This window comes from Nylanderia fulva, unplaced genomic scaffold (genome assembly GCF_048542155.1).
Source record: "Nylanderia fulva isolate GAGA-0341 unplaced genomic scaffold, ASM4854215v1 Scaffold1, whole genome shotgun sequence".
NCBI lineage: Eukaryota > Metazoa > Arthropoda > Insecta > Hymenoptera > Formicidae > Nylanderia > Nylanderia fulva.
In genome coordinates this window covers 4,089,443-4,103,435 of record NW_028189192.1, presented here as the reverse complement: position 1 = coordinate 4,103,435, position 13,993 = coordinate 4,089,443, and the positions used below count along the sequence as shown (strand labels likewise).

The 13,993-nt window shown below is 39.5% G+C and overlaps 2 protein-coding genes across 5 annotated transcripts in view; one reads left to right on the top strand and one right to left on the bottom strand.

The window, feature by feature from the left end:
- The window catches only part of Fas1 (fasciclin 1 Fas1 domain-containing), a 224,566-nt gene extending 216,873 nt beyond the window's left edge, over window positions 1-7,693 (bottom strand). For all 4 annotated transcript variants that reach the window (XM_029299477.2, XM_085480093.1, XM_085480086.1 and 1 more), the window contains exon 1: window positions 7,219-7,693. In XM_029299477.2, coding sequence (XP_029155310.1) covers window positions 7,219-7,326 — 108 coding nt within the window. In that variant the 5' untranslated portion in view covers window positions 7,327-7,693. The remainder of the gene's footprint in view (window positions 1-7,218) is intronic.
- Window positions 1-13,993, top strand: part of LOC114928490 (PHD finger protein 14) — a 240,613-nt gene that overhangs the window by 171,333 nt on the left and 55,287 nt on the right. The window lies entirely within an intron of this gene.

The window sequence follows — 13,993 nt, the reverse complement described above, 5'->3', positions numbered from 1 at the left end:
ACTGTATACCATTCCGGGTTTGTCTTCCTCGCGACGTACAGCAACCGCGGATTAATTTTGCTCGTTAATGAGAATTGATCGCTGCTCGCGTATACATTCGCCGCGGTTACCCATGGACTTTTCCGATATCAAAGAGAGAGAGAGAGACACGTACGGCCCGAAATTTCTACGTATGCCAGACCGTACAAGTGTACATGATTTATATACGTATTGAGAAATATAATACATTATTTATATGTCATATGTCATAACGTGTAATTAAATGTCATTGCATATCAATCATATTAATTCAATATTTTAATAATTAATGAATTGTTATATTACATGTCGAAAGTAATTCGCGTAGCCACAATATAAGCAGAATACGTACATATACGTATATGTGTGTATTATATATATATATATATATATTTTTTTTTTTTTTTTTTTTTTTAAACATAATCACATATAATTATAGAAATTTAAATTGAATTTTTCAGAATTCTTTACGTAATACTCTCGAGCGTCGTTTCGCGCATGTTTGTTCAATCTCACGACTGCGAGCCATACGTGCGGCAGTCTATCAGTATCTGTGTGTCATGCGAACTCTGTTTTCGAGGTTATCTGAAGTCATGCTAGTCGCGAGTACAGATTTGCATCAAGCGTAATTGGATCCTATACACCGCGGTCTGCTAAGGCTAACAATCTACCAGTGTTGGTATCCGCAAACACGATCCGACCGAGCTATCACCGCGACCTTCGGCGCATTTAGATCGATACGTATTACTGTCTTCCCCCTTTTACCCCGTCTATTCCGTCGTCCCGGAGACCTAGATACAACCATATTCGTGAGAAAGACCCGGTCTTGTCTTAATTGCTAGCAGAGGGAAATATTCAACTCCGAAAGATTTGATAATATTTCGTTCAGTGTATATATAGATTCGAAAAAATCTTTTATTGAAAAAAAATATATTCATCTTCAACTAGGTAATATCATTGATAATTAGAGGGAACATTGATTGTCCGGCAGCAATAATTTGCCCACAGACCTTGGCTAATAATAATTGAAATTCAGAGAACTCGTCTATCATTAAAAGAAGAATCGGAAACGCAAATTACGCGAAAAATGAGCTCTTGCCTCTATTACTCTAAAGCTTCGCGGCCTTCCTCGCGAGAGCAAGCAGCCGTAACCGTAGTATTTGTCAAGTAACAACCATCAGCGAAGATTACCCGTAAATATTTTCACTAGAGGAGGCAGCTCTGAAACGCAGCCGTTACCCGATTTCTATTAGCTCCCGGTTTTTCGGTTCATCGGTTCGTTCAAATTGGAAATGGTCGGTGATAACCAGCTCTCTTAATTCTCGGGTCTTCTCTGGTTAGGGGAGAAACGAAACCGATTATTTGTAACCTTCAATCGACCGTAGTTTAGGGTACACGTAGTCGATGATTTCTAGAACGACGTAGCGATCCGATTACGTAATTCGCGAAGATTCAGGTATTCATGAAAGAACGAGGGCAACCCATTATTTTCCTCCGTTCTTTCATCACCGCGGCGCGATACGTCTTTTTCCATTTTCTCTCAGCTTACATAACTCTCTCAAGGGATTTCTCTTCTATATTTGCGAACTTTTGACTGGGGAGATACTTTCCAGGCAATTTCATATCGCAAGACTTTGTAAATCCTTACATATTTCGACCGCGGCATGCTAATAGCGAGATTACAGAGAACTAAAGTTATATTATTGCCGCTATATTATATTATCGTTTTAACGGTGAAAAAACAAGACAAAACCGAATGCCGATGTTTCATATTATTCCTCTCGAATTTTACCATCAATCGTTCCTAGCCGCTACGACATACTTCCGTTTTCATAAAATTTTTTAAAAATTTGTTTTAACGTATATATACGAATGTTACGTGTTGAATTTCGTGGATACAGAGTGTTTTTGTATTACGAAGCCGCACTCGACTTGCGAATCGTAAATTTTTATTTCGACATCCACGGTGACCTACACATTTTGCTCGTAAAAACTTGCCCGCGGGACGATTGGCCCACTAAATAAAGTCCGCGAAAATGGGCTTCTATACCTTCATGTTTGGAAATAGTTTGCCGAATCGATCGGGGCTAAAACTAACCCCCGGCGCGAACCGTCCGGGCGATTTTTGTCGCAGCAACAAGTTGCCGGGCGGAATCGCTCGCCCCGTTGAGTCGGGGAGAGAGAGAGAGAGAAGCAAGAAACGCATTATTGTAATGTCGTCGACGGGACGAGCGCCAGCTTTCATTCGATACTGACATCGGAAAGTCTATATGCGTGAGCTAATGTCCCATGTGAACATTTTTTCGCAATGCTATATGCATAGCAAATCTAGTGATACATCATCGGTTAATTTGCAAATCACTAATAGTAATCACAAGTAGATTTCAAATATCCAAAATTTACTCTCTGAACAATTTATATATGTAGATAGGTATATATAATGTACATGGAATTATTGAATTAAAATTAATTTAATATTTAATTAAAATTAATTATTTTAAAATTAAAAAAAGGTAAATATTGTAGGCCAACTAAACGAGCAATTAAATAAGATCTAAAGATTTATTAATAATTAAATAATTAAATTTTCATTCTGTTAGAGAAACAATATACAGCGTAAACGTTTCGACTGCACTACAGTCTTTTTCAATACATAAAAATCAAATATTAAAATACAATACGTCTTACTCATCCATTGGTCATCAGCGAAGAATCGTTTAACTTTGTATTTTAATATTTAACTAACTTTGTATTTTAATATTTAACTTTGTATTTTAATATTTAATTTTTATGTATTGCTCGTTTAGTTGGCCTACAATATTTACCTTTTTTTAATTTTGTTAATTTATACGAGCTTTTCATTAATTAATTTTAATTATTTTAAATTATTAAAAATTAATTATAATTATTAATTATTTAATTTATTGCTAAAGATATAAGTACTGATGTGGAAATCTCTTATTGATCCATTTTGCCTTACTGTATAAAAAAGGCACAGTAGATTAGTAAAAGAAAATTTTTCTTGTAATCAATATATACAATTGTATATTACATATAATACTTAATGATAATTTAAGAAATTAAATTTTTCAGAGATAAAATCTCAAAGACACAACTCGGAAGAGTGATTTCAGATTTTGAATTGTTTATTGTAATATTAATTAAAGTATCTCACAATAAATGAAATTATCAAAATGGATAGTATATATTTGAAGTTTAACTTTCATGAAGGGGATTCCTTTGACAGATGTCAAATATGCGGGTATTACAGGCAATACAACGACGATAAATACGATTGACCAAACGGAATGCGAGCCGTGATCAGGATTATTGACAACGCTTACGCGCCGGTTCGATAGCAATCTCGGAGCCTTCGTAGACCTTTCGAGGCCATGTTATTCAATGTCAAAGACAAACGGGAGCGGACGTCGTTACCCGGCGCCACCGCGCCGGCACTCTCACGCTCGATTTCTTCCGCGTGGCAAACCGCGGCCTTGCTCGCGCGCCTTTCACTCTTTTTTTTCGTACGATATTTACGCTAAGTCCCGTTGAGCTCCATTCATGTCGACGAGACGCGATGACGGCGGCAGCAGGTGTTGCTGGCGCGGCAGATATAAATACGGATCGCTCGCTCTCTCTCGTAGGTAGATAGATATTACCACCCAGAGGCTCTTAACCTATGGATTATAACCCCGTGTGGGTCGACACGATCTTTTAATAGAGTGGAATTTCCTCCTACACACACCCGCGTAGTGATTCAGCACGTCGCGTCGATCGTTTGACGTAATGAAAAATGCTGATCCGAGCGACTCGCCTCGTGAAGTTAATCGTCCGCACTTCCGAGCTAATCTAGTGCTAATCAAAAAGGATCACCGATCGAAGATGTTTAATGAGATATAAAAAATATAAATAGATCCCAATACAAAATTTGCCCAATAATATATTAAAATGTCAGAAAGTCCAGAAAGTTCAGAAAGTCCAGCGATACATAAAAAATAACTTGTGCTTGAAATGTGCTAGAGTTTTCATATATTGGGGTTTAATTTCAAAAGTGTGAATGGCGATTCTTCTCTCGATCTCTCGAAATAAATGAGAATGTCTATCTCTCTGCGAGTCTCTCTGTCGCGTGACTTAATCGAGTAGAATATGCCAATGGGATTGAATCATGGTCACGTAGCTGATGTCTGAACTTTGTCTGCGACTCGACTCGGAAAAAAGAAGCTATAAGAGCTGGAGCTCTCTTTCTCTGTCTCTCTTTCTGTGTTGGTAGACAAAGGAGCAACTCGAGGTCTGTCTAACTGAAATCACGTCATTGACCGGAGAAAGAGAGAACTGCTGCGGGTGCACGCACGAGGTACGCACGCGTATGCGTATCTACATTGAACATCCCACGCGTGAGAGTGTCTTCATGACATCGCGCCATGGACCGCACGGTTTCCTTGCCTAAGCAAGGGGGCGAAATAATGAGAAAGAGCCGCCACATGTGGACGGAAGACGCGATATACCGCGTGCAACCTAATTCTTCTTTTGAGAGAGATCTTATAGGCTTGTTTTCTGTTCCTGCGCACTAACGAACTAATGCACACTGCAATAAGTTAGAATGAGACAAGTATTTATTATCTCATCTAATTTACTGCACCAATGTGCACTAGTTTATTAGTGCAGGAACAGAAAACAAACTCTATGTATTGTCAAACTTTTTCAATAGACTATACTTCATTGAATGAGTCACTTAATGAAAGAAGAGTAGTGTGTTATAAACCTAATTTTTTAATTTAAATTAATGTAATTTCGACGAAACTATGCATGTGACTCACCCTATAATAGACGTCCATATGAAAAATAATAGTTCGTTAAAGTGTGTCCTTAATGATTATCAACATGGTGATTCACAAAAATGTATCCCCCATTATTACGCGGAAGTCGTTTGATTGTATCTGAAGGTTCCTATTACTATCGAGTTACGAGTGACTGTAACGAGGATACTGAATCGTTTTTTATTTTGGCGCAAATTGTTAAATTTTAACAGCTCTTCGCACCATGACGTTTACGACTAAAATTACGCGAGAGTATTGGATTATAGTATTAATTAATGGTCCTGTAAAAAAAAAAGTATGCAGCAACGTTGCTCTGACATCTGTTTGCTCCGGAAAATTGAAAACTTCCCCCCTTTTACATCCCAGGTCCATTATCTGAGATCTATATTAAGTATCCGAACTTGACAGATTAGTTATATCGATTAATTGTTTTTACGACACGAATCGCGTCGTTAATTTTTACACGGCTTTATGATCGATAATGTGATAATTAAGATCCAAAAATATCGGTCGCGAGAGAAGCTTTGCGCATTCTCGTGGCCCCGTAAAACTTTATCAATTTATCAAGAAGAGGTTCGATGCGATGAAATGGTAATGTAACTTTGGAATCGCGAATAAGCGTAGAAAAAAATATAGACTAATGAGAGTTAGGCGGCGTTTCGTAACTTTCCGTTCGCGCAATTTAATTACGGCCACGTGGAAGAAGTTAATGAAGTAAATAACCGCCGGTTTCATACATTATTCAACCGAGTTAGAAACATCTCGCACACCCGATTTACGAACTTTTCTCTGCCCTTTCCCTCCCTCGTCCACCCTTTTCCCTATTCTGGAAAAGTTCCCACGACTGCATACATCATCGAGTCGGACGATCAGTTTACCACCTGGGTGAGATGCAACTCACCCTCTATGCATGCACGCAAACCGCTCCGAAATTTTTGAACCGTTCCTAGGATAAAAAAGACACCAAAAGCTTCCCCCGACATCCTTAAACTTTCCGTTGTCCGAGAGTTATTCCGTTTACGGAACTATCCAAGATGAGATCAAACTCGACTTCTTATCCGTCATATTTCTTCATCTTACTAGACTTTTCAACATTCTGAATTTCTCCGATAAATGATCTTTTGCTTCTTGGATCATTCGCGTTTGAATTTTATTTTCAACTTATCCGTCACGATTGCAATACTCGGCTATTCAAAAGTTTCCGAAATCCAAGATAAATAAAAGAGAGATTAACGCGATAAAATAATAGAATGAATAAAACAAGTTTATCTATCTACTTTGATATGGAAAAAAATTCAATTTATAGTCATCGCTGATCTCACATTGGATATGGAAGGATTAAACAACGTTGAAATGAACAAGTATCGTATGAACGGGTGTGGATTCACTGATTGTGAATGCCGAATCGTGGATTTCATGCAGAAAAAATTGGACGACATGACGTATGACAGAAGTGTCACTCCGAAACATAATCGATTTTCTGTGGCTCTTTAAAAAAAAACTGTGCAAGCGACAGTTTACTAATAACAAAATTGGTGTAAAATTGCAAAAATATTCAACGAAGTTGTATTTAAACGAAGCGGAAAGAGAAATATAATGAAGTAATCAAATCTTAATAAATTGATTTCTGCTTCTTCGTTTTAAAAATAAAATAATATATGAGAGAGACACATTATATATCTCTTTAAACTTTACTAATTATAGTTATTTGTATTTTTTTCATTATTAAATTGGAAGTTAATATACATAGAATATTGAGAAATTAGATCAACATCTGAAATTTCGACATTTCCTATGACTTTGACAGTGACATACAATAATTCATTCATACCACGCCTTTGATCTCGCTAAAAATGATCGATGTGAGTGTACTAACCGCGGTTGCATAGTTAGCATAATCCAATGACTCACACTAATTTTTCTCGCTTTTGTCACGTTTTTTTGTCCGCATTAGTTGGATAATATTTTTTGACATTTATTTTAAAAACGCAATTCTATGAAATTCAACAGTGAAATAGTATACAATACACGATTAAAAGGCGAAAAAAATTCGCAAAAGGAAAGAATGCTGAATGAAAAAAAAAATGACAAAAATGCTCAACAATAGAGAAGAATCTTTCAGTCCTCTCATGACGTCCGCCACGAAGCCACGTTGCACAATCATCGATGCAGCGACGAGCTGCATTGAAATTTCCCGTCGTACGATAGTAGCACGAATTGAATACACGTTCGTTCATTTAAATACAATTCTCGCGCGCGCGACCTTCCTACCTATGTGAAAGTCCAAGGACATTCTCGCGTGACGTCATCGCATATCGACTCGCAGCTCCAGCGAGATTCTACACATAATTCGGAGTATTTTTACGCGACACGAGACGCTTACCTGAGACAGATCGGAGTCGTCGCGTATCTTTGCATCCATGGTCATCTGGTTCGCATAGATTCTCGGCGTCGCGACGACGAGCGCCGCGGCGAACAGGAACGTCAGCATCGTCCTTGCGGCGATTATATCAGACACACGAGAGAAAATTCACCAATTCACTCGCGGAGTATAAACGTTCACCACGCGAACGATCTATCGCGTATTATCGATCACCGATGGATCATCGACGAGAGTCAACGCGACACTGACACCGCGTCCGCGAGAAACGTCAACGGAACCGGAAGTTCTCCAACGGACGGACACCGTAGTCGGACAAAAGGATAATTATATGCGCAATTAACGTGATTTGCCCGATCGACGAGCGAGCGCGAGACCGCGCGATTGTTTGTTTCTCTCTCTCTCTCTCTTTCTCTCCTCGATTTATTTCGATCTGTCGCTGCACTCTTTCCGCTCGACGTGTCAACGATACGAAGGATAGCGCGGTACTGCGCCCTCTCCATGCCTCAACCCCTCTTATCCCCCACCAGCCTCGTCGGAACGAGTCTTCGGCGTGGTAGCCGAGTTTCCCCCTCCAGTGACGTACCCCACCTACGCGTGCGACCGCCGTGAACACGTGACGTCACTTACCTTTTCTCTACGCAGCGATCACGCGTCGCGATACTTTAATTCCAATATCGATACATCTGCTCCGATTTTCGTGCGGCGATAAAGGTCTAAACGGAAATTGAATATCAGACAAGCTGTGCTTAATATAAGGGATGCGTTTGATGTGCGTGACGATATTACGTGTCGAAAACCGATATGGTTTTTCTTTAACGGGACATCCAAACACAGCGACTAGTTTATCAACACCGATTAAAAAACAAACAGATACATCGTTTATCAAACATGCAAATAACAGCAGACTGTAAACAAACAACAACCTTCTATTCTGCAGTCAATTACAAATTGAGTTTATTTTACCAAGACTTTAAGTTGAGATGTAAACAATTCAGAATTGAAGATGTTGAAATCTTTAAACTGCAGAGATAATTATAGCATCTAATTGAATTCCGATACAAGAAATTGCATTTCAGTTTTCAACATAAACTATCGTATCCGTATACTGATTATCGAATTTTAATTTTATACGTGTAGAGAATGATATTTTAAAATCGATGCTAAAATTGAGAAGCTATTGTGCAAAAGATAAAACTCTCGATTATTTTAAGGATTTAATTTATAATCTATTGCTTGAACCGCGATGATGGTGTAGTCGAATAAAAAATGTCTTGCAATCGTTGATGGGAATCAACAAAGATAATGTGGCTACATTCTTCAATCTAAACGAGTTAAGTAGGTGAATTAAATTATCTTTTTCAGAGTAAGCTGAGTTGTAAGCCCTATAACTTACCATTTAAACGGATACAAGATAGGATAGCTAGCTGGATTGTACTTTACGTTCTCGGTGCAAAATTCTCACTTTTCACACTTTCAGCTAAATTTTATATGCATAAATGATATAAATAAATTTTGTGCTAGAAATAACAAATCTGCTTAATGTAAAAAAAGGATCAAGAATTCGGGATTAAATTTTCCTATTTGCGTGCTCCCTTTTTGAAGATGGACTATCGCGGCGGAGGATTATTAATTTGCAATTTAACAGCCGTAGAACTATATATTAATCATTATATATCCTCTTATATTGCGAAAGGAGCAAGAGAAAGAGAGATAGAGATAGGAGAGAGAGAGAGAGGCAGCACGATCGAATTGGGAGCGATATAATTGCCAACTCCAACAGAAGTTCATGGGGTATTTACTAAGTGAAGTGGACTTGGACCAATTCTCGAAACCACTTGAGGCACGACGCGGATTAAGGAAAGATCCTGATCACGAATATAAACGCATAGGTCCGGGTGGAAGTTCCGTATTGTGTGTCCCGTTCTCTGCTTGTACAAACGTTAAGTTCGTCCCAATCCACCCTAGTAATTAGAGTACTCTAGATACGTCTCTTTCACTCCCTCCTCTTCCCTTTCCAGTTAGACTAACTTAGGAACACACGCAGCTCGACACGGTGTTACCCTCGTCGCGAAATAACACATTTTCGCGAGAGACGATGTCACTCACTGATAGAGTTCGACAAATTTCATCGACGCTGCAGAATTAATCGGCTGGAAATATGTTTTCCTGCCCGGAGTTTGGCAAATGTTTGACAACGAATAACAGTTTGTATGCACGAAAGGGGGATGAATATTTAGTTATTAATACGCAAACGCACGCCTCCGCGCACTCGACCCACGCGACAACAATATACACGTAACGAAAGTGTCGCGGAAAACAAATCGTATTACACTTTCGGTCAAACCCGATCCTATATATATCGGTTCTCCGCGACAAAATTTATTCTACAAAAATCCAAGGGACATGGAAATTTTCGAAATTTTCGAGCGCAAACCGGGAATTATACGACGTTGCGATTTATACCTATGCGGATTGTGTAATTCAAAGATCGCGCGATTTTGAAACACCGATCAAAGCACCGAGAAAGCTCGTGGTATACGAGATCTCGAGCCCCAAGGGCGTCGACCCTCAATTACGAATCTCACACCCTGGCGTTTCTCGTAGCCGGCTATCGTCGGGGAAAGCTCGCTCGTCTCTTAAAGATGAAACAAACTCGACCATGAAAAGAAAAGTTAAGTGCTCGTGACATTCCCCACGACGCGGCTCCTCACGTTCGCCATTTTTCTCGGCGAACCATAATCCTCCACGAGCGGCGTAATTTTTAATTACTTCCCGGCGACTCCCTCCTGCACACATTTTCTTGCCCGCCGATTTTCCTCCCCATCTCTTTTTGTCCTTCGTGATAATGGAATTAGTTGATTAATAAAAAACGGAGTTTATTTCTCTAGATTATTATTTTCCACTTTGCAGCGTCGATCGATTCGTGTAAATGCAAAAATTAATTTAGTATTCGAGAATTTTTAAGTTTATTAAATAAACTTTTTTTTCTCTACAATATAGAATATTGAAGACTTTCAGGGTGTCTAGCGGTCAGGGAAATCTAGAAAACCGGGCATTGTCACGCAGGGAATTTTATCAATCTGGAATTGTCAGGGAAAAGTGAGGAAATTTTACTATTTATCTGGATTTTTTCACATTATTCTACATTTGTCTCAATAATTGTGTTATTTTATTTCAATGTGTTTGATAGAGACAAAGCTAAAAAATTTTATATAAATAAAAAAGTGATCATTTAAATAGTTTATAGACATGTTTGTTTCGATTATCGTACATAATGCAGATTGTATAATTGATTGAAATTTTTGTTTAAACTACCAAACCTTTTCATTCTTGACAAAAATATCAACGAATTTCATGATTTAACATTTAATTGATTTATCATATAGATATACGTAAATTATATATTTAGAAAAATAATACTAAAGTCAGGAAATTTCTTTCATCGAGTCTGCTGGACACCCTGTAATTGTAAAAGACTTTTAAGACTTAAACAATCGAAAATTTTAAATTTATAAAAATCCATTTATATATCGGAGAATACATTGGAATAGCAAATTGTTATGCTTCAAGAGCCACATCCAGTCCAATTCATCTTTCTCCATAAAACGCATAATTATATCCGCGGTAATAAAATCATTGATGCGCGCGCGAATAATTCGGCTTTAAATCGCACCAAATCGTCTAATAGCCGCCCTCGTGTCATTCCCACGTCCGATCTCGGTCATGCGCTATATATTCGCGACCGTGTTCGCGAATACAGGACGCGCCGAGCGTTTTATCGCCGCGCTGCAACCGGCTGTTATTCTTTTTCCGAGTTGGACCCCGCCGCTTTTGTTTTCGCCAACTGGAGCGGTTCGCGCGATTAACTGACCGTCGTCCAACGATCCCAGTCTCGTTGAACGAAAAAAAATGGACGGATCTCTCGCGTTTGCTTCTCTTTCTGTACCTCTCTCTCTTCCCTTCTCTGGACACGAGCGAATTTACGGAGGCGCGTAACCGCAGCGCGTAAAACGCCATTCGATATAGCAGAAAATTGCGACGAATATTTTAACACGACGCTCGCGAGAGTATCACGAGATGCGATTTTACGACCCTCGGGAAAAATAGATGCGCGTACATAATGAGTGCTTTCCTCTCATTATAAATTTCATGGATAATAATGGTGCAGAATGTATCACAAGAATATAATGTTCTCTTTCTATCTCCACCTTTCCGGTTAGAAACAATGCATGTTTAAACGTGCGATTTTTTGATGTCCTATCGATAATTATATTTTCAAATCCTCGGATTTTTGGAATTTTTTGCCGATTTTGGTGATACAGATTCGCGGATTTAGATATTCAATTACGGGGTTATTTATCTTATCCACGCGATGATGCATAACGCGGGAGGTTTCAACTATATACTGCGACGTAGCCTAAAACCACCGTCGCATTCAGGAGAAGCTCGACGTGGCCGATGTGGCACAAAACTATCCCTGACACGCTCGTGTCTCTCTCCCCGCGACACATTAATGGCCAAAACCGTAAACCGCTTCTGGAGCGAGGGCGCGCCGGAAGACCCAGGATCCGCAAGACACGACTAGTCCAAGTTTGCCCGTTCACCACTTCCGCCGACGAGAGAGCCGCGTACGCGCGCGTTAGCAGAGAATACGAGCAGATGCGGCAGAGGATGGTGCGGCACATACGTTGAGGAACGTATTTGTAAACATACATCCCTATCCTACTGGGGGCTCGAGCAGCCGTGTCGCAGTAAATCCCGGTACATTAATATTAATGCGTCTTCGGCATGTACTGGGCCGCTGCTCGCCCTCCTCTTCTTCTCTTCCCTTCGACGTCGGTCCTGCACGTCGTAGAAAGCACGGGGAGTTTGGCTGAGTTTACAACGTGAAGTGCATACAGAAGCTAGAGCTCTTTACAATATCCAGGCACCCTCTCGCTTCCCTCCAGTTTCTCTCTTTCTTCCCTTTTTCTTTCGCTCTTCCGAAATTAGCGGACAGGATACATTTACTATGAGAGTAGATGCGTGCATTTTACAGAATTTCAGGCTCTCTGGATCCTCTGATCTTCGGTCCGACTGCTACGCGCGCTGCATAACGCGGATGAATATTTTAATAGAGGTCTACATTTGTGAGATCTTTGAATCCTAGCATCTTCTCGTGATACGTGGATTTTTAAATACGGAACACGGATGAAGTATACTTAAGTATACTTCAGTCTTTCGAAATAACCATTTTTCACTTATTAACACCACTACATGACGCGAGAGATCTGTATATTTCAGTTAAATAATAAATATTACAGTCTTATATAATATACGATCGCAATGTTATATGACGCGACCGCCGATTGATCATCGCAAGGGATAGATCGCCGCCTTTTCCACGGCTCTGCGGTTGGCCATAACGATCTCTCGTTAGCGCAGCTAATTACTTTGGTAGTGTGCAGTGGACTGTGAAAGGTCGTTAGTTAGTAGCGTGGGTTAGTAAAACGATGGGAATTTCTCTCTCTCTCTCTCTCTCTCTCTCTTTATATATTTGACAATGTCTTATAAAAGTCGCGCGATGATATTCCAAGATTTGAATGTTTCACACAATTATTCTTCATACTTGGATATTTAAAATTCCTCAATATTCGAATATGAAAATTGTAGCTTGAATATTATCAATAAAGTTTTATAGAGTCGAAATTTGTAGATTTGAAAAAAATTGAAATTTTAAAAATACTATATTATTGTTTTAAATTTGAACGTCAGAGAGCTCTTTAAAGATCTAATATCTAAATTTGTTAAATCTGTAAATCGTCTAATCTTACGTGAAACATTTCAGAATCCTTGTGAAGGCAGTACATAACTCTCCTTTGCGTAGTATATTTAACCTTCTTGCAGTTACTGAAAGGAGCACTGAATGCAAGCTGGATATCGGGGAAGGTTTTTGTGAAGTGGTAGGAGGGACGCGGAGAAGAGAGGAAAGAGAGCAAGCTAGTAGAGGGTTCTGCTCCGGATCCTGCATGCTCGTAAATAGTCCCGATAACGTGCCTCTTATGCGGGATACCCGATATTCAGCGGCGCTGTTTATTGAATTTGGTCGCGGTTGGCGTCGCGGTTTCCGCTTCCGATTTTTCTACGGGCAACGAAGAATTTTTTGCAAATTTTTTACTCGGATATATAGAGTTAGAGGATTCCGCCGAATCCTCGTATGTGTGTATCTTATTTATCCAACGAAAAAAAAATCATCCCTTTATACAATATTACTCCTTTCTCCATGGATTCACGGTTCACCGATCTCCGTTTAATTCTGTTCGGACGCAGGATCAAGGGATAAATTTCTAAAAGCGGAATACAAAATGATTCTGTAACTAAAGCGAATTTCTGCAATCAGAGCGTGAAATAAGATTACCGAACGCGATGCAGCGAATTAACGAGCATTTGTATCGCAGCATCACATCCGTGTTTCTGAATTTTATCTCGTGTTTGTTTGCACCGCGAACTGCCGTTATGCTATGGGGGTGAAAGAAGGAGATGCACGCGCGTGCGAGAGAGAAAGAGACATTACGTCGGAGATACAGAGCGAGAGAGAGAAAGACGATTAATAGCAGCTCTCGCGCAATTTGAATTTGATGGTTTCGTGTTTGTTTCAAAGCAAGAGGATCGAGTATCCTCGAGCGCCGGTAACACATTTCAACCGAATAAATTGCCCGTGGAAAGTGCTTTTGATTATACTAATATCATTCGCCGAAACGGGGTATCTTTAAACAAGATATTTGCACGATCCGCT